This window comes from Gobio gobio, assembly GCF_949357685.1.
Source record: "Gobio gobio genome assembly, chromosome: 12".
Taxonomy (NCBI): domain Eukaryota; kingdom Metazoa; phylum Chordata; class Actinopteri; order Cypriniformes; family Gobionidae; genus Gobio; species Gobio gobio.
This window is the reverse complement of record NC_137105.1, coordinates 3,589,034-3,614,033: the sequence shown is the minus strand read 5'-3', so window position 1 is coordinate 3,614,033 and position 25,000 is coordinate 3,589,034. Positions and strand designations below refer to the sequence as shown.

The window sequence follows — 25,000 nt, the reverse complement described above, 5'->3', positions numbered from 1 at the left end:
AGGACGATTGAGCGACTCAAACACAACTACACTGCATTCAGAGCCGAGTGAACACTTTCTGAATTTGAAGCTCAATGTAAATTGTACTTAATGTGTCTTCCAAGTTTCTTCTGTTGCTTCTGAAGGGCAGAACTAATTGAAAAACTGCGATATTTAAACAAATTAAGAACAATTTCAACATCTTCATCCTGTTCAAAAGTTTTAACCCCCCGGCTCTTAATGTATTTTGTATGATAAGTCTTATTTTGTTAAAATAATTAATAAATATTATATTCCATAAAAGCTTCTCTTTTGTCCAGTGACGCATAAACTGAATGTATTTATTAGTTTTTCTTATTTTGAGATAGTGATTGCTTGCTAATCACTATATTAATAACCATCAAGCACCCTTGTTTTATGTGATATCTCCACCACCTGCCTGTAAAACCCTGTTTGTTGTATGTGCGTCATAATTCAGATTGGATCTGTTCACTGCAGTCACACACACACACACACACACACACACACACACACACAGCGTCTCCAGATGTGTTTTCTCCAGGTTTGTCAGGATGAATGTAGAGCTACTGCGACACATGTGATGAATCTGAGAGCTGGTTTTATGAGGATAAATGATGATCAGTGGGCGGAGGTGTCAGATTATGAGCTGAGAGAAACGCTCCACCCACAGCAACACATCATTCTCACCCTGACCTTCAAATACAGTCTTAGAAATGTACATTTAAAACATATATAGTCATCATTTATTCAAACTTCTCAAATTCATTAAACTAAATACAACTATACATATATATATATAAGCATAAACAACACTGTAAATAATGATTTTTCATAGTAATAATAATTAAATGAAAGGTTATACTATTAATTAAATTAAACTAAGTACACCTGTCTATAGAAGTTTTTTTTGTTATATATTTTTTATTTCTATAATTTACAGGAAATGTAATTATATTAATAAGCACAAACTAAACATATTTTTCAGAGTTGTTAAAAATATATGTATATATATATAGATGCCTGTCAATATATATTTTCTTTAATTTGCAAGTTTATCAATAAGCATAAATTACACTGTAAATAATGATTTTTCATAGTTATAAAAATAATAATAAAATTCAAGGCTATATAATGTATTAAATTAAACTAAATACACCTGTCTATAGCAAAGTTATTGGTTTTTGTTATATATTTTTTATTTATTTTTATTTACTGGAAATATAATTTTATCAATAATCATTAACTACACTGTAAATAATGATTTTTCATATAATAATAATTAGATTAAAGGTTATAAAATGTATTAAATTAAACTAAATACACCTGTCTATAAGAAAGTTATTGTTTTTAATATTTTTTTTTCTTTGATGTGCTATATATATATATATATTCTTTATTTTAAGCATAAACAACACTGTAAATAATGATTTTTCATAATAATAATAATTAAATTAAAGGTTATACAATTTATTACATTAAACTAAATACACCTGTCTTTAGCAAAGTTATTGTTTTTTGTTATATATTATTTAAATATATATTTATAGAAAATATATTTTATTAAATATATTAAATATTTTTTGTTATGCATTTTTATATATTTTTTTATTTACTAGAAATATAATTGTATCAATAAGCATAAACTACACTCTAAATAATGATTTTTCATAACAATAATAATAATTAAATTAAAGGTTGTAAAATTTATTAAATTAAACTAAATACACCTGTCTATAGCAAAGTTATTGTTTTTGTAATATATTATTTAAATATATATTTGAAGAAAATATATTTGATCAATAAGCATAAACTACACTGCAAATAAAGATTTTTTTCATATAATAATAATAAAATTAAAGGCTACACTATAAAAAAATGCTGGGTTAAAAACAACCCAAGCTGGGGGGGGGGGAATGGACTAACCCAGCAATTTGGTTGTTTTAACTCAGCGATTGGGTTATTTTAAGCAAATATTTAACCTAACCGCTGGGTTAAAAAAAAACATTCAATGGGTTAAAACAACTACAATTGTTGTGTTAGTCAATTTTCAACCCAACTTGGGTTGTTTTTAACCCAGCATTTTTTCGAGTGTATGTAATTTATTAAATTAAACTAAATACACCTGTCTATACCAAAGTTATTGTTTTTTGTTGTATATATTTTTTATTTAATTAGCAGGATCAATAAGCACAAAGTACACTGTAGTTGTAGTTCAAACAAATATTATTGGATTATTATTATTTCAGTTTCAAATTTTCAAAATTCTGTTACTTGCTGTTTCTTTGTAATTGTTTTTGAGTGGTAATTGTAAATTTTACACCACATTTTTATTGTAATATTTATTAATAATATCTAATCTGACGTCCTGAGGTGGGTGAAGGTTTATTAGCAGTTTTGGTCTATATTAACAGTATTTTGACGTATTTGTGCAAGATGTGTTATAGGTCCAGCTCTGACCGCACTGGATTCTCTGTGATCTTGATCTATAAATAGATGTCATGAGTTGGGGACAGTGATTGCTCCATTAATTCTGTTTGAAATGAGATGTCAGTGTCCGTTCTTCTAATTGACTTTTCCGGCGGCTCAGGCCTGATGGACTCATCGCTCTCTGGCCTGATAGACACTGTCCGCTTTCTTTCATCCCCTCTTTTTCACCTTTGGCTGAACATAAATGGAAAACCGCTTCACAGGAACACCATACGGCGAGCTCGAGAGGTTTAAAGCACAAATCTGCAGCTTGGACTTTTTTGCTAAAGCACTTGAAGCATGAATTATTCATGAAAAATATTTTTCATTTGCGCTGTGAAGTTAAATCTAAACTGTGCTTTTGCAGAGGAACTGTCCGGGTGTCGTTTACTTCATGTAAACAGTTACAGATATTTACCTAACATAACAGAAAAATAACATTTTCCAAAGAAAATATGTGTACAGGCTGCCTGGCCATTGCTATGCACTACTAGGATATTCTGGGCGGTTGCTAGAATGTTACTAGGGAATTTTGGGTAGTTTCTAGGGTGTTGCTATGCATTTCCTATGGGTTTTCTGGGCGGTTGCTAGAATGTTACTAGGGAATTTTGGGTAGTTTCTATGGTGTTGCTATGCGTTTCCTATGGGTATTCTGGGCGGTTGTTAGAATGTTACTAGGGAATTTTGGGCAGTTTCTAGGGTGTTGCTATGCGTTTCCTATGGGTATTCTGGGCGGTTGTTAGAATGTTACTAGGGAATTTTGGGCAGTTTCTAGGGTGTTGCTATGCGTTTCCTGCGGGTTTTCTGGGCGGTTGCTAGAATGTTGCTTGGGAATTTTGGGCAGTTTCTAGGGTGTTGCTATGCGTTTCCTATGGGTATTCTGGGCGGTTGTTAGAATGTTACTAGGGAAATTTGGGCAGTTTCTAGGGTGTTGCTATGCGTTTCCTATGGGTATTCTGGGCGGTTGTTAGAATGTTACTAGGGAACTTTGGGCAGTTTCTAGGGTGTTGCTATGCATTTCCTATGGGTATTCTTGGCGGTTGCTAGAATGTTACTAGGGAATTTTGGGTAGTTTCTATGGTGTTGCTATGCGTTTCCTATTGGTATTCTGGGCGGTTGTTAGAATGTTACTAAGGAATTTTGGGTAGTTTCTAGGGTGTTGCTATGCATTTCCTATGGATATTCTTGGCAGTTGCTAGAATTTTACTAGGGAATTTTGGTTAGTTTCTAGGGTGTTGCTATACGTTTCCTATTGGTATTCTGGGCGTTTGTTAGAACGTTGCGAGGGAATTTTGGGTAGTTTCTAGGGTGTTGCTATGCATTTCCTATGGATATTCTTGGCGGTTGCTAGAATGTTACTAGGGAATTTTGGGTAGTTTCTAGGGTGTTGCTATGCATTTCGTGTCGATATTCTTGGCGGTTGCTAGAATGTTGCAAGGGAATTTTGGGTAGTTTCTAGGGTGTTGCTATGTGTTTCCTATGGGTATTCTGGGAGGTTGCTGGGAGGCTGCTATGCAGTTACTAGGGATTTCTGGGTGCATGCTTGGATGCTGCGTTAAGGTTACTAGTGAATTTTGAGTAGTTTTGATAGGGTTTTGCTATTTGTTTACTAGGGATTTCTGGGTGGTTTCTACAATGTTGCTATGGGGAATGTTGGGTAGTTTCCAAGGTGTTGCTATGCAGTTCCTGGGGTATTCTGGGAGGTTGCTAGGAGGCTGCTGCTGTATGCAGTTGCTAGGGAGTTCTGGGTGGTTGCTAGGATGTTGCTATGAGGTTACTGGAGAATTGTGCTTGTGGCTGTACTTATGTGGTTACCAAGGTATTCTGGGTGGTTGCTAGGATGTTGCTATGAGGTTACTGGAGAATGGTGCTTGTGGCTGTACTTATGTGGTTACCAAGGTATTCTGGGTGGTTGCTGGAATGTTGCTAGGGAATTTTGGGTAGTTTCTAGGGTGTTATTTTTGGGGGTATTCTGGGAGTTTACAGTTAGAAGGGAATTCTGGGTCGTTGCTAGGGCGTTGCTATGTAGTTACTAAAGTGTTCTAGGTGGTAGCTATAATGTTGCTAAGTGGTTACTAGGGTATTCTGGGTAGTATCTACGGCGTTGCTATGTTGTTAGGATGTTGCTACTGTACGTTTTGACTAGGATATTCAGGGTGGGTGCAAGGGCATTGCTGTATGGTTTCTATGATATCCTAGATTGTTGCTAGGGTGTTGCCATGCACTTAGTAGGGATTTCTAGGTGGTTTCTAGGGAATTATTGAGTGCCATTCATGTCTGTAGCACAAGCATTTAATACTTAGTGTGAGCGGTCAGTTTAAATCCATAAGCATGAGTATGAGCTGTTGCTTGACTCGAGCGAACACCATTAATAACAGTGTGCAGTCTTTAAAATGAGGTTTGCGGCCAAGGTGACGCGTGTTAGTAAAGAACATGGAGAATTATGGGTCTAATACCAGCATCCGTCTCACTTCACTGAGGATTCACTCTCTCTCTCTCTCTCTCTCTCTCTCTCTCTCTCTCTCTCTCTCTCTCTCTCTCTCTCTCTCTCTCTCTCTCTCTCTCTGTTACCTTTTCTCTGAATTCTCTCTGTTCTTTCTCTCATTTTGTGTAAAGAGCAACAGAGCAACAGTCGGGTTGCAGAGAAGTAAAAATCCCTTGTATCAACCTATACAGAGAAATTGATTTTTAGCGATACCGTACACCCTTTCAAGGTTTGCCACAAAGCTCTTAAGTGATGATTTATGATTCTGTGGAAGCCTGAAGTCACAAGTCAGTGTTTAACTCTCCCTCCTGTTATCTGATGAACTCTCATTGTCATTTGCGGAGCGCTTTCGTCACGTTAAATCCCTGTGCTCTGGTTTATCTGTAGAGATGAAGGACAGATGAAGATATCTCTCACCGATTCTATATATAGAGAGGTAAAGGGCAGGTCATACAAAGAAGAATGGATAGAAAGGAGCTGGAGAGGTTAATAGACTAATGAGAAAATGGCCACCATGTGACCTTTGACCTTCTGTACTGCAAAAAAAAAAAGGTTTTTCAGTATTTTTGAATTGTTTTCCAGAAAAAATATATCTAAACATTCTTAAATCAAGATACATTTACTTGAGATGGAAAATGCCTTAAGATATAAAGTAGAGATGCATATGTTTCGACCAAAAATTGGTATGGGCAGATAAAAGCAAGCCTATTATTATTTTCACTATTCAGGGCTGATCCTGTCAATCAAAATGGCGCAGAGAAACGTGTCAGACTGCAACTCATACTGTGTGTGTGTGTGTGTGTGTGTGTGTGTGTGTGTGTGTGTGAAGACAATGTCTCGTGTTGAATTTAGGGCAAGTTAACGCGACAATAACGCATTCATAGTTCAAAAATAGCGATGTTAATCTTAAAGCACGCATATTTGACCCTATGAATCACTCGTAGTTCGTGGCTTTTAAACAAACACTATATCGGTCCAGGTATCATTCGTTCATTTGTTTTTGCTTTCACATATGAAAACGGAAAAACGAGAAAACAACTCCTTTTTTCGTTTTTTCGTTTTTTTAGAAAAACGAAAAAACTAAATTATGACTAGATTTTTGGTTTTCCGTTCTTGCACGGAAATCTGATTGGCAGGATATGCATCATTGTTTTTCAAAATAAGAGTTTTCCCAACACTGTATTTGTTAGCCTGTAAAATTAATAGTATATATATGCATGCTATTTGTCACCCAATTATTTGGTTTTATTTGTTAACCTGTAAAATTAATAGTCTATATGCATGCTATTTGTCACCCAATTATTTGGTTTTGCTGACTGAAAAAAACTATTGAAATAGCCTAAACACGTTCACGCATTGACAGTTGTCATCATTCAAATGTAAATAATACATTTATTCTTTTTTTTTTTTTTTTTTTACTTAAATTCTTATGAATAATATATTTTTTGATTATATTAATATAATATAAATGCTTGAGTTTATGTTTGGGTCCTACTTGCGCTACAAACATCATGAAGGAGTAGCACAAATTGCACAAACATTTTAATATGCTTTCAGTTTCCTAGAACAAGTAATATGCAACATGCCTTCAGTCAAAGTTTGGTGGTAGGCTAATATTACATCATCATTATAATACAAAAAAATGAAACGTCTACTTTTTACAGTTTTTCTCAATTGCTAAAACACTAAACCCTATTGTTTGAACCAAATGCTCAGTTGCCTGAACCCACTGATTGAATCAATCACTCTTTTGGCAAAACCATAAGCACTTTTCACCTGTTTAGACACAACTTGTCAACACATTTTCATTGTGATGCACCTGTGCTGCAGAATGGTGAGCACAAGTGACAAAAGTCAAACACAATGAAAGCACAGGTGTCACCAGTTGAACACAACAACTCAAAATTGTGAGGTCTTACAATGGATAGAAATCTGAGAGGAAGAGTCCGTGTGAGAGGTGGTCGAGGTGGTCGAGGTGGTCAGCAAAGACAAAGAACAGTAATATCTGATGAAATCAGAGCTACTGTGATTGACCATGTTCTTGTCCATGGTATGAGCATGAGGGAGGCTGGACAAAGGGTACAACCACACCTTAGTAGATTCACTGTGTCCACCATAATCCGAAGATTTAGAGAAGAGAACAGGTAATAACTTTTTTTTTTAAATTATAGCCTAGTATGTAAATGCTGACAGCAATTACTGTAAGACATACTATATACTGTATCACAGTATACTGTAAGTAAATATATGTTCCAGTACACCACTGTACCAATGTACTGTAGTATCGTAATGGAGGGTTGGTCTAACTGTTTGTAGGCCTAGTATTCCATGTATATTTTTTGTAACTCCATGTTCTCTTTTTGTAGAATTGAAAGACTGCTACATGGGGGTGGCAGGACAGGTATGTTCTCCCCACACCAAGAGACCCTAATTGTTGATATGGTCCGTGAGAACAATGCCATTAAACTGCGTGAAATTCAGCAGAAGATCATTGAGGACCATGTAAATTTTGAGGGTATAAACAGTGTCAGCCTCTCTACTGTTGATCGTGTCCTCAAGCGCAACAGACTGCGCATGAAACAGCTATACAGAGTGCCTTTTGACCGCAACTCAGACAGAGTAAAGGAGCAAAGATTCCAGTATGTACAGGTTGGCATACACCCAGACACATTCAATGTTGATTACTGTAGTGATTTACTGTAGTGGCCTAAATCACTTTCCGTATCACTTACAGAACTATATCTATTTCTACAGAGGGTTTTTGAACTGGATGCAATGGAAAGACCCCATGAATACATCTATATGGATGAAGCTGGGTTTAATCTCACCAAAAGGAGAAGGAGAGGCCGTAATGTGATTGGCCATCGGGCCATTGTTGGTGTTCCTGGGCAGCGTGGTGGCAATGTCACATTATGTGCTGCCATCAGCAATCATGGGGTTGTCCACCATCATGCCAACCTGGGGCCCTACAACACTCACCAGCTCCTCATTTTCCTCAATAACATGCGAGATGCTCTGTTGGGGCAGCAGGATGAGCATCCCATCTATGTGGTTGTTTGGGATAATGTGAGTTTTCACAGAGCCCTCCAGGTTAGAGAGTGGTTCAATGTGAACCAAGATTTTATCAATCTTTGCCTTCCACCGTACTCCCCTTTCCTAAACCCCATTGAGGAATTCTTCTCCTCATGGCGGTGGAAGGTATATAAACGCCAACCTTACACCAGGGTAAATCTCCTGCAAGCCATGGGACTTGCCTGTGGTGACATAGGTATGGAGGCATGCCAAGCCTGGATACGGCATGCCAGGGGTTTTTTTCCCCGTTGCCTGGCCAGACAAAATGTGGCCTGTGATGTGGATGAAGTCCTGTGGCCTGACCCAGTAAGGAGACATGATGCTGTGGCTGAATAATTCACTTATTTGTATTTTTTGTACTTTATATTTACAGTATACATAGGCTTACTGTACACAAGTGGTAAGCACGTATGATTTCTGTTTTTCTGATTTCTGATTTCTGTGGCCAGAGGAGAACTGGCACCCCGACTGAGCCTGGTTTCTCCCAAGGTTTATTTTTCTCCATTAGGTCACCTAATGGGGTTTTGATTTCCTTGCCACTGTTGCCTCTGGCTTGGCGTGCTCAGTTGGGGACACTAAATTTTTCAACTAAACATCGAAATACATCTAAATAATAAACTAAATTAACCATTTAAACTAAATTACTGATCAAATTATTGATCTAAAGCCCACACTGTCACTGTATGATACTTGAAATTTTTCCAGAATGGCTATACAGCTGAATAAAATTATGCTGCATTATTTTCCTGTTTAACACTGTAAAGCTGCTTTGAAACAATCTACATTGTTAAAAGCGCTATATAAATAAAGTTGACTTGACTTGACTTGTTTGTTTTTAAAAGTGATACAGTACATGTAAATGCACAATATTTCTGTTTTGTCTTTTTGTACAAGTGCTAAATGCATTTATTTCACCAGCTTCATGTCCTGAGTATTGTGTTTTCTATTTTTCTACGTAGTGTTTAGTGACTGTTCAGTAGATTTTTTAATTTTGATTGACTCGGGGCACGATTTGACAACATAGTTCAGTTTTGAGCACAGATTGAACTGTTTTGAGGTGAAAGTTTGGTTTTGCAAGAAGTGTCTGAGGTTTTGTAAATGTAGCTTGAAAATTGAGTTGTGTGTTCACAGTTTAAGAGAAAATGTGAGCTGCTTTCAAGAAATGTGTTTTAGCAATCGAGAAAAACTGTAACTATGAAACTAACACCGCCAGTAGGTGGCAGCAAGTCTCTATCTTAATGAGAGAGCTGCGTACTACGGAGCCCGGCAGGTCACCTATAGGAGAAAAAAAAAAAAAAATCTGTGCAGACGGTTTTGCAGTCCGTTCCCTCAGTTTATAAACAGTGATCACGATTTCTTAAACTGTTCCCTCGGTTTAACAAATCGTGCCCACGGATTAATAAACCGTACCCACGAATTTCCAATCCGTGCGCTCAGATTTTGCAAACCGTACCCTCAGTTTTTAAATCTGTTCCCACAAATTCATAATCCGTGCGCACGGGTTTGTAAAAACTTTACTCACGGATTCATTTGAGAAGAAGAACAGCAAACTCCCACGAATTTTATTGTTTTATTGTGTATTATTCATCAAATTATATTAACTGCAGTGATTCTCTATAAACGGGTGGCGGAATACAACGATTTAATAAGAATTATGTGTGTCAAAATCTTGATTAACTATAATAATCTTAGCACTTTATTATTATTGCCTAATAAACCTGGCATTGTGTATTATGACTTTTAATTTCTTTGTTCCCTTTTTTTCTTCTAAATGCATGTAGCTTAAATGCCACAATAGGCAAATAATAATTATAATAATAATAACAACAACAATTATTATTAGGGAGCGCGGGGCACAACCTAACGCGGGGTTAGTTGTAACGCGCATGTTTTAACCCTTTCCACACATGTCAGGATGACGAAACTTAGCGTGTTTACTAGTTGCCATATATCAACATTATTTAGAGAAAAAATTAAAAAATCTCTGGAAGATATTACTGAACATGTATTTATTTGGAATCATATCGCACCAAACAATTTTCTGAAACTGTTTGCAATATGCAGTTCCCTTTCGTTCAGTCACTACGACGTACGTTAGTGACGAACGAATGGGGGTTTCGCTTAGAAGCCTATTACCTTCGAGAATTCAACAGCGCCCAATGGCAGTGCCAATGCCATGGGCATGAGGAATTTGCATGCGTAACTCCGCCCCACCTCGTGGGTATATAAGGAAGTACGCTGGCAACATCGCATTATGTTTCTGCTTTGGAGCCAAGAGAGATCTTCACTCCTTCAAGCCTGATCTGAGTCTTTGTCAGCCTTCGAGACGAGCAGCTTTCCAGAGACGTTTGGTTGTAAGCGCGTTCCAGCGATCGCATACTGCCTGCCTGCTGATCTGCGCAGTGGTCCGCTAGACAGCTGGTGTTTGGTCCCTGGGCGCTTCGGCGTTCTCTGCGAGGCTATCCTCTCACAAAAGAGCTTGCACGTGACGCGTCCTTTTCAGGATGTCTCGTCCATGCACTTCTGGGTGTGGCCGGTCGCTTTCCCCTTCTGATGGGCATAAACACTGCTTGGTATGTTTGGGCTTACAGCATGCCCAAGCAGCGTTTATGGATGAGTCATGTTCCCACTGCGGGAATATGACCATCGCGGTGTTGCGGTCGAGACTCCATGACCTTCGTTCTGAAGTGAGAGTCCCCTCTACCACACCCCGATCTACTGAGTCCGCGAGACCCAGTACTTCGGCTGGTGGTCAGGGTGACCTGACGGTTACGGTGTGGAACAAAGCCCCGACGCTCATGCCTCGGGCCACACCCCCGTCTTGCACACTGCAACCCGCGAGTGTCCAGACGCAGATCGCGGGGCCTGCTTCGGCCCACCCGCGCATCTCGTTTGGCGCTCCAGAGGAGGATGCGATGTCAGTCACCGCATCACAAGGTGGGCTAGAGTCCTCTGAGGATGATGACTCGGCTGTGGTGTCCGCCCTCGGGCGTTCCAGCATTGCCCGAGTCGGACCCAGAGCTGACAGCCATGCTGTCTCGGGCAGCCGCGACGCTGGGGATAGAGTGGAACCCTCCGCCCTGTCCCGAGCGCTCGCGGCTCGATGATTGGTTTTTGGGAGCGCGCGCTGACACACGTCAGTCCCCGCCCCCAATTCCTTTCTTTCCCGAGCTGCATGAGGAACTCACGCGGTCCTGGAAGTCCCCGTTGTCTTCCCGCGATCGTTCGTCGACTTCCTCCGCCTTCTCTACCCTTGATGGGGCCGCGGCCAACGGGTACACTGGGGTCCCCCCGGTTGAACGGTCTGTTGCGATGCAACTGTGTCCACAGGGCGCTTCGACCTGGCGTGGTGATCCTAAGCACCCCTCCAAAGCCTGTCGATTCACATCAACCTTGGTGGCGAAATCGCACAGAGCTGCGGGGCTGGCTGCTGCCTCTTTGCATGCCATGGCGATCCTACAGGTCTACCAGGCCAGGATCCTCAAGGACATGCACGAGGGTAGAGTTGATCCGGGGCTCTTAAATGAGCTGCGTGCCGCCACCGACCTCGCTCTCCGGGCGACAAAGGTGACCGCACGCTCCCTGGGTCAAGTGATGTCCACAAACGTGGTCCAGGAGAGACACCTGTGGCTGAACCTGGCTGATATGCGGGACACCGAGCGAACCCGGTTCCTCGATGCCCCCATATCCCAGGCCGGCCTCTTCGGCGGGGCGGTTGAGGACTTTGCCCAACAGTTCTCAATCGCCCAGAAGCAGACTGAGGCTATTAAACATGTACTGCCCCGGCGGCCAGCTGCTGCCTCCACCCAGCCGCCGGCACAGTCGCCTCAGTCTGCTCCATGCCGAGGACGCCCTCCTAAGGCTCCCGCCCCTCCCGCCCGGCCCAAGCAGCAGCCTTCACCCGGGCCGGGTGGCAGAGGACGCCGTAGGAAGGCGTCACAATCCGCTCAACCCGCCCCGCGCCCCGCTAAACGTCAGGCCAAGCGGCGTTCCTGAGACGGATGGCTCAGGGATGGAGTATTCTTTCCAGGAGATGGTAGCAGGATCACTCCTTCCCCCGGTGGAGGGCCGGGGGAGAATCCTTTGTTCAGCTGCTGGCCCACGGGTCAGCAGCACCCTAATTTGGTGAAAGAAAGAATTAACACTCCCATCCCTGAGCCCACAGAGTCCGGTGATGACAGTGCGCGCCACCTCCGGGTCCCGCCACTCGCATCCCTCTCTGTCGCCAGCCTCCTGGCAGAGCAGACCCCAGTGGAACGTGCGTCCTTCCCTGGTCTCCTCTGTCAGGACGCAGCAGTTATCCGTGCCCCCGCATTGGGACGCCCAACAGCCTCCCATGTCCGGGCCGGTGACGCTGCATCGCTGCAAGCCCACACCGGGTATGTCTGTGGTCCGAATGACCCCGCTGATGCAGTTCTTGGGAGTCTGGCTTCAGCTTCTGGGACTGTCCCGCTGGGTCGCGAAGACCGTCAGGCGCGGCTACGCGATTCAGTTTGCGCAGGTTACTCCCTGTTACCGGGGAGTCCGTTACACTTTGATCGGGGCCAATGCCCCCGTCATGCATGCGGAGATTGCCACCCTACTGGCGAAGGGTGCGATCGAACCTGTCCCTCCAGCCGAGATGAACTGCGGGTTCTACAGCCCGTACTTCATTGTACCCAAAAAGACCGGTGGGTTACGACCAATTCTGGACCTGCACGTCTTGAACCGTTACCTCCAGAGGTTTCCGTTCAAGATGTTGACAGCAAAACGCCTTTTCGAATGCGTTCGTCCGGACGGTTGGTTTGCAGCGATCGACCTGAAGGACGCCTACTTCCATGTCTCCATTCTACCTCGACACAGACCGTTCCTACGGTTTGCTTTCGAGGGCCGGGCATATCAGTACGCGGTCCTCCCATTCGGGCTATCTCTGTCCCCTCGCGTCTTTACGAAGATTACCGAGGCAGCCCTTGCGCCCCTTCGGCAGCACGGGGTCCGCATCCTGAACTACCTCGACGACTGGCTCATATTGGGTCACTCTCGAGAGCAGGTTTGCGGACACAGGGATCTGGTGCTGCATCACCTAGCCCGTCTGGGCCTTCGGGTCAACTGGGAGAAGAGCAAACTTTGCCCCGTGCAGAGGATCTCTTTTCTCGGTATGGATATCGACTCGGTCGCCATGTGCGTGCAGCTTTCGAGCGAGCACGCGCAGTCTCTGCTGACTTGCCTTCGTCAACTCGAGGGCAAGAGTGCGGTTCCACTGAAACTATTTCAGAGGCTCCTGGGGCATATGGCTTCCGCAGCCGCGGTGACGCCGCTCGGATTGCTACATATGAGACCGCTTCAGCACTGGCTACGCGATCGAGTCCCGAGATGGGCATGGCGGTCTGGCACGCTCCGGGTACAAGTGACTCGGGCCTGCTTACAGACTCTCACCCCGTGGTCGAACCTCAGTTTTCTACGGACCGGTGTGTCCTTAGAACGAGTTTCCAGGCATGTTGTTGTATCAACAGATGCCTCATCCACGGGTTGGGGTGCCATGTGCAATGGACAAGCAGCCGCGGGCTCCTGGACAGGACCCCAGCGCCATCTGCATGTCAATTGCCTCGAGTTACTGGCAGTACGGTTCGCCCTGCACCGCTTCCGAGCGTTGCTGAGGGGTCAACATGTACTAGTCAGGACAGACAACACGGCCGTAGTAGCGTACATCAACAACCAGGGCGGTCTACGCTCCCGCCGTATGTCTCAACTCGCCCGCCATCTCATTTTATGGAGTCAGAAGCACCTGAGGTCCCTTCGTGCTGTCCATATTCCGGGAGACCTGAACTGTGCAGCCAACGAGCTGTCACGGATTCTGCCTCTTCCGGGAGAGTGGAGACTCCATCCCCAGACGGTTCAGCTGATATGGGAACGGTTCGGCGACGCTCAGGTAGACCTGTTTGCCTCCCAGGACTCTTCCCATTGCTCCCTGTATTATTCCCTGACCGAGGGCACACTCGGCACGGATGCACTGGCGCACAGCTGGCCGCCGGGTCTACGCAAGTATGCGTTTCCCCCAGTGAGCCTCCTTGCACGGGTACTGTGCAAGATCAGGGAGGACAAGGAGCAGGTCATGTTGGTCGCCCCATACTGGCACGGCCAGACCTGGTTCTCAGAACTTCTACTCCTTGCGACAGCCCCTCCCTGGCCTATTCCTCTGAGACCAGACCTCCTTACTCAGAGACGGGGCACCCTTTGGCACCCGCGTCCGGCATTCTGGAAGCTCCACGTGTGGCTTCTGGACGGGACGCAGCAGGTTTGAGTAGTCTTCCACCTGCGGTGGTCGCTACCATCACTTCCGCTAGAGCTGAGTCTACACGACGTCTCTATGCGTTGAAGTGGAACCTCTTCGTCACATGGTGTTCTTCCCGCCAAGAAGACCCCTGGAAATGCCCGATCGGGTCCGTGCTATCGTTTCTCCAGGAGGGGGTGGAACGAAGGCTGTCTCCTTCCACCCTTAAAGTGTACGTGGCCGCAATATCTGCCCACCACGATCTCCTGGGAGACAAAAGGGTAAGTCAGCACGACCTAATCATCAGGTTCCTGAGGGGAGCGAGGAGACTGAATCCTCCTCGCTCTCCTCTCGTTCCCTCTTGGGACCTCGCAGTAGTTCTAAGTGCTCTGCAAAGGCCTCCCTTTGAGCCTTTGCGGTCGGTCGATATTAAGTTTCTGTCGATGAAGACGGCTCTGCTGACCGCATTGGCCTCTCTCAAGAGGGTAGGGGACCTGCAGGCATTTTCGGTTGACGAAGCGTGCCTGGTGCGCTGTTGAATTCTCGAAGGTAATAGGCTTCTAAGCGAAACCCCCATTCGTTAGTCACTAACGTACGTCTCCGTTCCCTCCTCAGGGAACGAGGGTTACATACGTAACCGAGACGTTTTTGCTGTGGCGGTATGTGATGAAAAGAGTAGGCCCTACGTATTCCGAATTAGGAAGTCATTATAATGCAGCCAAAGATAAATTAAGACCAATGCAGGCTACGACTATGACAGAGACATGTTTCAGCACAGAGATAGGCACACCCGAGAAAAGATACAGAAAATAATATAATTTCAGTCTTGTTCACATAGAGAGAAATATTATTTTATCCAGTTGTCCAGTGTTGCTAAGAGTATGTTTGTTTTTATGCCAATACTAACTTTGCGAAGAGTCCACTAACAGAAAGCAGGTAGGCTTCAAAACATGTCAAATAAATGGTTTAGTTTTGCTTTTATAAATTGAGCATGATCATATTACAGATACATTACTTTTCAAATAAATAAATTAACTTGAAATTATTTTACTTCATGTGTAGAGACTGCAGAGTGATTCAGTCCATGGCCAAATAAAAAAGACTTTCAATAATCCAGATAATAAATTAAAGGGTTAGTTGCCCCAAAAAGAAAAGAAAAACACCTAACCCACCCTCATGTTGTTCCAGAAACCTGTATTAGTTAGATGTCGTTAACCAAACCATGTCAGTGCTTCTTAGTTAGAATGTCCATAAAATTCAAGATATGCAGCAAAAAAGCCCCTGTTTGAGTTTGAGTGTTTTTACACTGGGTTTGTTGTGGTCCGAGTCAGAGCGCGTTCTACACCGCAGGCTCCCTCTCCCTCAACACTATCATCCCTTACATGTTTTTTATTGAACTAAATGCATCTTCATCTGATAAAAATGCATGCGTAGGTTACTTTTCTTGTGTACCCGAGTCCTTGCTGCTTTCACATTCACATGAATCGCAGCACAGCTCGAGCGCAATTTGCGCAACCGAACTCAGACCAGCTCCTTCCCTCGAATTCTGTTCCCCTGAGCTCAGCTCACCCGGGCCCGCATGACAACTCCGATCACGGAGTAGTTTGAAAGACGGAGGGAGCACGGAATAAAAATACCCGGGCCTTAATATCCTCCGACTGAGAGCTTCGAGGCCACAATCAAACGGCGCAACCAGAAAGCCTATTTATCTTTATTTCTCAAAGAATAGCCAGAGTATTGATCCGCGTCAACTCGCGATCAGCTACTTTAAATCGCTTGAATTAGGCTTTTAGTCCAAAAGAGCGCACATTTAGAGAAATCTTGATAAATTCTGATATGTTCACGTCTCATTGCTTTACAGAGAATGATCATTTCTATAAATCGTTTCTATGATCATTTCTCTCCACTGCCATCACAATATAGGAATAGTCATAGGCTACATGTCATCAAAATGAAAGAAAGAAAGAAAGAAAGAAAGAAAGAAAGAAAGAAAGAAAGAAAGAAAGAAAATAGGCCTAACGAGTTACCGTTTTATATAACACATGCGAGTTATCACACCAGCAAGAGTGCTGTTTTTCCGAACATCTGCACAATCGCAAATGTGACATTATACGTTCAATAAAGTTACTGAGTAGGCTAACTTTTATAGATGGGCTACATTCTGTTTTCGCTCCGTCCAAGAAAACAGAACAAACAGCAGAACTGCTGCGGTTTGTTCCTCAAAATATATGCATTTTTGACAGAATCAGACGAGTAAATGGTTCAAGTAGGCTACCCACAGTCGTTTGGTAGTTTAAACGAATTAGGATTTTTGAGAATAAAGGATTCAGCTCTCTCATTAAGATAGAGACTTGCTGCCACCTACTGGCGGTGTTAGTTTCATAGTTAAAAAGTAGACGTTTCATTTTTTTTTTTATTATAATGATGATGTAATATTAGCCTACCACCAAACTTTGACTGAAGGCATGTTGCATATTACTTGTTCTAGGAAACTGAAAGCATATTAAAATGTTTGTGCAATTTGTGCTACTCCTTCATGATGTTTGTAGCGCAAGTAGGACCCAAACATAAACTCAAGCATTTATATTATATTAATATAATCAAAAAATATATTATTCATAAGAATTTAAGTAAAAAAAAAAAAAAAAAAAGAATAAATGTATTATTTACATTTGAATGATGACAACTGTCAATGCGTGAACGTGTTTAGGCTATTTCAATAGTTTTTTTCAGTCAGCAAAACCAAATAATTGGGTGACAAATAGCATGCATATAGACAATTAATTTTACAGGTTAACAAATAAAACCAAATAATTGGGTGACAAATAGCATGCATATATGTACTATTAATTTTACAGGCTAACAAATACAGTGTTGGGAAAACTCTTATTTTGAAAAACAATGAATGCATATCCTGCCAATCAGATTTCCGTGCAAGAACGGAAAACCAAAAATCTAGTCATAATTTTGTTTTTTCGTTTTTCTAAAAAAACGAAAAAACGAAAAAAGGAGTTGTTTTCTCGTTTTTCCGTTTTCATATGTGAAAGCAAAAACAAATGAACGAATGATACCTGGACCTATATCGCACCTCCCATCGAATAATTGCAATAAGCTTGTGCGTTGTTACTTCTGATTAGAAATAAAGTCAAATTCTGTCATTTTATCACGAAATTCACTCTTAAATGTCACGTGATCACCGCCTCAGTCACTTCTTCAAGCCGCGGCAGCGCGAACGCGCGCGAGTCTTTCTTCCAATTTAATACACGTTATATCTCGAAAAACATTCATGAATATCAAAGGTATGTTGAAAGATACAGTACAAAAAATCTGTATCATCTCATGTAATCGCTCTATCAGTGTTTCAAACGCGGAAATACGCCGATAACAGTTTGTAAACAATTACCTCAGGAAAGATATGAAGTGTTCACAGTTCGATAGTTAGCTATAAAATATTAGAGAAGAGCTTGTACAAGCTTATATATAAGTTATACAAGTTTGTGTGAATAAACTTGCCATGAAGACAAGTGTTTATGAAAACTAACTCAAGTGCAACTGAGTTGTATACAAACATTTCAGTTTTTGTGTAATTATTATATCTGAAAATAAGTTATTAATTGTAACCTCTAAAATTAAAGTGTTACAAGAGGGGATTCTTAAGGTATAGTTTGCAGAATTATTTGGGAAAATTTTGTTTCCTCAAGAAACAATTTTTATTGTATTGGTATTGGCAAAGAAATTTACTATCGATGCATCTCAAATATTAAGTCTTGTTTACTGGAAATGTTTTAAAAAGTGACGCTTAAATAGATTAATGTTTTGCCAATCATGCTTTCATATCTATATCTAACACGGATGGACCTGTTGTGATAATAAAACTCTCCTGATATTAGAGTAACAGTCACAGAAGAATAAAATAAAGCATATTTTGTTGCCTTGTGGAGCTTGGAAGGGTTCAGTTTGAGCAGATGTTTTACACCATCGTTACTGTCCTCGTCAGAGATCATTTCCAGGACATTCAGGCAAAATGTCTGTTCAACATCTTCAAAATCAATATTTTGATGTCTGACAGCTTCCTCGCCAGATCCATCATCAGTGACACTAATATTTGATTGTGTTCAGTACTTCCATTTCAAGTTTTGCTGAGGATTCTTCCTATTCTTTTGTTTTCTGCCTGCGGTGACTATGAGTGTAACGTCACTTCATCATTGTGTTTCAGACATAAAGGAGAATTGCACTTATTCCCTCATCAAAGATTTGATTATTGTTAAAAAATGAATGAGGCGGAGGGTAGTGAAGGATGTCCCGGGTCACTAAAGACCCGAGGTAAGCGTTTAAGGGTTAAAAAATATTTCCCAATGAATTATCCAGCTTGACAAGTTAGCGTTAGCTTGTTAATAACAGCAGTAAAGCAGGGGTGGTACAGTTTGCAAGACTAAAGACACGTTTTTATTCACTTGCCTTTTTTGGCCCATTCATTTTTCAATCTGTTGCTATGTTAATTTCGTTGACAAATAATTTGTCAATATTTTAATCAACAACATTTTTCACAGACAAAAACGAGACGAAAATCAAAACCAGCTTTGAATGACAAAAACTATGACTAATATCTATTGTCATTCTCGGTCAGCATTCGGTCTTAAAGTGACAGCAGTCCATTAACCTGCTAACATTTGTGCTCTTAATATTAATCAAACAACAAAAGACAGAGAAAATTACCTCTTTAGTTTTAATAAGGATTCATTATATTTATTATACATTAATTATTTAATCCACATGTAATCTATAAGGAATGTTGTATGCAAGTTATAAAGAATGCATATCATTCATTGAAAATAAGACATTGTGTTCTTCTTTAGGAGGAGTAGTTTTATTTAATTGTTACATAATATTTTTTAATATGTCACAGCAGTTAAATCTGTGTCTGGATTTAATATCATTCATATTAATAGGTTAATACAGTAGATGTTTTCTCCAGGAGTATATAATGGGTTTGGACATTTTAGAGAAATTCTTAATGCATTACAATTTAACTAAACCCATTAAATGTTGTTTGTGAGTGTAGTGTAGAGAACAAGTTCTAACATCCTGTTAAGTTTTCTGATTAGTATTTTTCTTTATAAAAAAAGAAAGAAAAGATTTATAGATTTATTGTAGCAACCTGTGCACTTTCTGAAGATTTTTTGCACTGTGAATTTGCACGGTCTTTTCTTAAATAAAGGATTGGAAATTAATGTTTTTTTTTAAATCCGATTCATCAATTAATTGAAGAAATAATCAACAGATTAATCGATTATTAAAATAATCGTTAGTTGCAGCCCTAATCTGTCATTTTGCTTCTCAAATAAATGTATGTTAATTTAAGAATTTGTAGATGCTTGTACTGAAAAACAAGACAAAAATACTGAGGAATAACATAATTTTTAGCTGTTTGCCTCAGGAATACGTTGATGCAGCTGCCTCTGGACTGAAGGACAACGTGTTTTGGTCATTCTTGAGAATGCAAAACAGGATTTTTATGCTCTTTTGGAATAAGTTTAATCATGCGGCACAGTTCTGATCTAAATAAGTGTGTTATTTGTCACAGTAGGTGCTGCATTATACACACTGGCTCTGCTGCATATTGTGCTCGTCTCGACGGCTCGGGGAATGAGTGTTTGAGTGACAGCCTTAAATCCCGCTGTGTGATCAGTGGCACCTTGTAAAGGGCGTCTTTGTAAAGCGCGGTCAGTAATTGCTGCAGATGGCGGCTGTTAACGGCACTGCAGCAGAAAGCCTGTCAATCAATAGCAGTGCATCTGTTCGACTCCACCCGTAAGATCACAATCATCAAACCATTACGTTGAGATGGTTTAACAATTACTAATGTTACCTTTAGAAAAATCCAGCCTGCACTGCAAAAACGTTCTGTCTTGTTTTCCAGTTCAAATATCGGATCATTCTTAAATCAAGATACATTTAGTGAAGCAAAATAACAAGATATTGTTTAAGTTAATGCTTAATTCGAAGGGAAAACAAGATTATTTCACTTTAGCTAGACTTAACATTTCCACTGTGATGAATGAGGTCATATTCAGCATCTCTTTCTTTATTATTTAATTGGATTATTTAGACATTGCAAAACTTTAACAGCAAAAATGGGATTAAATATGAAAACTGTTCTGCATTTGATCAAACATACATAAACAATTGTGAAATATTTTTCCATTTTAAAATAACTGTTTTCTATGTGAATATATAGTAAAGTGTAATTTATTCCTATTATTCCTAGATATTACATATCTTTCTTGATTATTTAATTGGATTATTTAGACATTGCAAAACTTCAACACCAAAAAATGCGATTAAAAATGCAAATGCAAAAGGTTTTATTAGAAGTCTGTTCTGCTCACCAAGGCTGCATTTGATCAAAAATACATAAACAATTGTGAAATAAATACTATATATTTGAATATATAGTAAAGTGTAATATATTCCTGTGATCAAAGCTGAATTTATCATCATTACTCCAGTCTTCAGTGTCACATGATCCTTCACTAATCACTCAAGAAACATTTATGATTATTATCCATGTTGAAGACAGTCATATGTTTGTGGAAACCGTGGTATATTTTATTTTTCAGGATTCTTTAATGATTAGAAAGTTCAAAAGAACAGCATTTTCTGTATCTTTTGTAACATTATAAATGTCTTTACTGTGACTTTTGATTAATTGAACGTATCGTTGCTGAATAAAAGGATCAATTTCTTTCTTTTTTTTTTTAAAGTAAAAATCTTATTAAGGTTGTGTTCACACTTGACGTCTTTTTTGAAGCTGTCAGCGTCTGTTTTACATTATAATGCTATGGCGTAAACCGCGTTTTCAAAAAAGTAATGAGCGTTTTTTTAAATGCCAACGCCGGCGTCTTTTTCCGTCTTTCAAGTTGAAAAAAGCTCAACTTTTCTGATAAAAACGCCCTACGTCAAGCGCCTTTTTGACAGCTGACCAATGACAAGCGAGTAACGCGACCTGACTCGTTTCCAAGAAAAATGGAGAAGGTGCCGGTAGATCGACTAAACAGTAGTAGCAGGTCTTCAAACTGACTTTTGTTAAGTCTAAAATATGCCGCAAACCACGCATCATCCAACCAGAAAAAAGACAAAAAAGACGTCAAGTGTAAACACAGCCTAATGGTGCGGATCCACTTGTCCGTGCGATAACACATTACTTTTAAATTTACAACAAAATATCTGCGGTGCTTTTTCAAATAAGTAACACAAGTTACTTTGTTTTCCCATTTATTGACTGACATTCTTCTCTTGAAGCCAATACGGAAGTGACTTAAACTGCAATTCATGGACTGGCCACTAGATGTCCTAAAATGATGGACTAAAATGCCCAACTTTACAGCAGAAGAACACATGTTTACAGTCTGGGACACATTGTGCTTTTGGTCTATAGGGTTAATTTTGCCCTTCATGATGACTGTGAGGGGGTGAATTTATTTATAACTCATTCGTTTACATTATATAAAGCCTTAAAGTTCTGCATAATTAAGGGGGCGTGGCCACTTTGAGTGACAGGTGGATTGCCGTTTGTCTGCTGTCTGTCAGTCATCACCTCAGCTCCGCCCACGTCCCGCCTCTTTGCCCATTTTCTGTTATCCAGGAGTGACGCGCTGCCAAGTTGGCGATGGCCAGCTCGACCCTACTTTACGCTTCAAAACTGCTCTTCCATATTTTTTTTACAGTCTATGGTATTTACGCGCTTGCCAAAACCATTCACACACTTTTTGCCAACTGGTGAGCTTGATTAGCCATAGATATACATAATAAAGGCTAGATGTCTTACAGCGGAGTCTCTAACGTCATCACCGGCGGCCATCTTGTCACAGGCAAGCTTTCTGGCGGGCTCCTGATGTAAGGCGAGTGATCTGAACACAAATACTCTGATCTCGCTCAAATCTTGACGGATTTACAAACGGTTTGGTTTCTTACAAACGTTATTAACGTGGCTATAATTCTGGACGCTTGAACAAATTATGAATAATTATTCACAAGTATGCAGTGCATGGGCGTCAGTTTGGTTTGAAATGTGCTGGGGACAGAGACGCATTCAGAAGTGCATTTTCAGAAGTGCTGGGTACATTTTTTTTTCTCTTTCGCGCAGGTCATGTTTTGAAAGACTATATCCTGCAGCTTACTAATGTAAATAAATAAAAATGTCAGATGAGAGACATATTGCGGGTCTTATAGCCTATCTTACTCATGCCGACGAAAGCGCCCCGCGAATTCTTTAATATTTTTCATTTTTGCAATTTTTTTTACCACTTCATTATCAGAGTCCCACTGGAGCCCGTGTTTTTTTTATCCTCCCTATTACACATTAGTTACAGCCATTAAAATAGTTCAGTTTTGTTTTTAATGTCAAAGTAGATATATTTCGTTTTGTTTCTTTATTAAGTTAATTTAGAAAAATGTTTAAAGCATTTAATGTTTGTTAAACTAAAGTTTTTGCTTTTTAAAGTGACGACCAAGCGGCCAGCGGCCGACAGTGAGTTAACCCAACACTTTAGCCTCTGAAATCAACACTTGACTTGTCTTGCTTATTAAATCCATAAAAAACACTTAAAGCATCGTTTAAACGTTTAGCCTATTATCACCACCATCACAGTAAAAAGGCATTTTTGACAAGATGAGGCAGGCAGATCGCAACGGCGCGCGCAAACAAAACGGGCTACACAATCTAAACAAATAATTAAAAATAAAAAACATGCTGGTTGTCTTACCTTGGGCTACACCTCTCCGCGAAATGAATATATATCCGATCTTCAATTCCCGTGCTATATGCACATTTAACAGAGTTCATGTCAACGAAATCAACCGATATGAGTATTTTATTCATCAGCTCTTTTCAACATCAAAGACCGCATTATGAGAACGAGCGACCTAAACACTGGTAAGAGCGTTTAGTCTCATTAATTTTAATGAAGATGATTGTGCTTTTGAGCATCTAAAACTTAGCTTATTTTCAGTTTCACTTGTGGCAGTTTGCGTGTTGGCTTGCTTTACTCATTTGCGGCGCCGAAGCCCGGCCCGCGTCTGAGGTAGGCTATGACTGGAAAATTGGCCCGAAGCCCGGCCCTAGGGCGTAAAAAAGTCGGGGCCCGTCGGGCTCGGGCAGAAATGTAGGGCTCTACTTCGAGTAAGGCTGAAAGCGTCTTTCTTTTTAATACATTTCTTGAATGTCTCAATTACAGTAGGCCTAGCCTATAGATAATTATGATATTTGTGGCTGCACCGGGGTCCGTCATTACGCTAAATCATGAGCGGTCCATGGCACCTGCTACCCATGGCTGTTAAGAACTGTATAGGCTACATCAATCCATTACAACAATTTCGTGTTATGGGCACTGCCACTGATACAGGCAGCGGAAGAGCCTATTTTACGGAGCTTGCTTCTGCTTTTCAAACGTTTTTACAACAAAAGATGTCGTTAAAACGACATAAGATCACGTTATTATGAGAAAAGATGTCGTTAAAACGACATAAGATATCGTTATTACGACACAATTGAATTGAGTGGAAAAAATAATATGTGTGTGTCAGCAATGCTTCACCGCAAAATTGAACTCGAGGTTTAAAAAAAAAAAAAAAAGTGGTGGGTACAAAAGGACTCATGACGAAATCTGGTGGGTACGCGTCTCCCCCGTCCCCCCCGAAATCGACGCCTATGATGCAGTGTCATAACTACATCTCTGACGTTTATAACAAACCAAACAGTTTGAAAATCGGTAGAAAACTGAGCAAGTTATGGTTATTTAAAAAGTACACGCACCATTAAAACACAATGTTACGAGTGAGCGAGCTGACGGGGACAAGATGGCCGCCAGGTGTGGACGTCGACCTCCATTGGCCAGCAGCGCGGACGAGACATCTAGCCTTTATTATGGATATCTATGGCATTAGCAGCTCATCCTCTTCTTGGTCTACTTACTTCCTCTTCGTCGTATCAATTTGTGCTCGGCAAGAGCGTTTTGTGCTTGAGCGCCACCAAGTGGTGTTTTACTGTATCTTCAGCAGCTCCAGGCACGTGAACAAAAGCATCTCATTAATCTGACATTTTTTAATGCGCCGCGTCAAAACAAAAAACACACATTGGCGCCCTTTGTTTAGTCACAAGGCGATAAACGTGTGTGAAAATCGTCCCGTGTGAACAGGTCTTTAGGCTGCTTTACTTCAGTTTTGGTGTGAAACAAGCAAGCAAAAGTAATGAATTCCTTTCCATAAAAAGTAACTAAGTAATCCAATTAGTTACTTTTGAGAGAATAACGCCATATTGTACCGCTTTACTTTCCCCAGCAGTCTCTGTACAGCTCATCTCGTACATCCGTAACCGAGATCTCCACATAAATCGAGTCTCGAGCACTTCTCTTATGAATAGACGCTGAAGCACCTCCTGAATAACACGTTTATGTGAAGATCCATTAGGTGAACATATTGAAATCCTGAGCAGTGGAATATGATCATATGCTTCAGCACATTCAGATGGAGGATCCAGACAGGTCAAATTACCCAGAATCCCCTCTGACCAGCTTCCCAAAAATGCTTTCAGCAGGATTTGAGCGATCAGGTTATCCTGGATTAGAGCAGATTAGATTTGATTATAGGATCAGGAGAAATTTACTATGGGATTAACGGAGCTGATTATCACAGACACACACACACACACACACACACACACACACACA

At 40.9% G+C, this 25,000-nt stretch overlaps 1 protein-coding gene across 1 annotated transcript in view; it reads left to right on the top strand.

Annotated features, from left to right (window-relative positions):
- Positions 1 to 7,198: 7,198 nt before the first annotated feature.
- Positions 7,199 to 25,000, top strand: part of arhgap39 (Rho GTPase activating protein 39) — a gene marked incomplete at both ends in the record, with an annotated part of 82,197 nt that continues 64,395 nt past the window's right edge. The window contains 4 exons of the mRNA XM_079832207.1: positions 7,199 to 7,224; positions 7,318 to 7,600; positions 7,706 to 8,041; positions 8,220 to 8,329. Coding sequence (XP_079688333.1) covers positions 7,199 to 7,224; positions 7,318 to 7,600; positions 7,706 to 8,041; positions 8,220 to 8,329 — 755 coding nt within the window. The remainder of the gene's footprint in view (positions 7,225 to 7,317; positions 7,601 to 7,705; positions 8,042 to 8,219; positions 8,330 to 25,000) is intronic.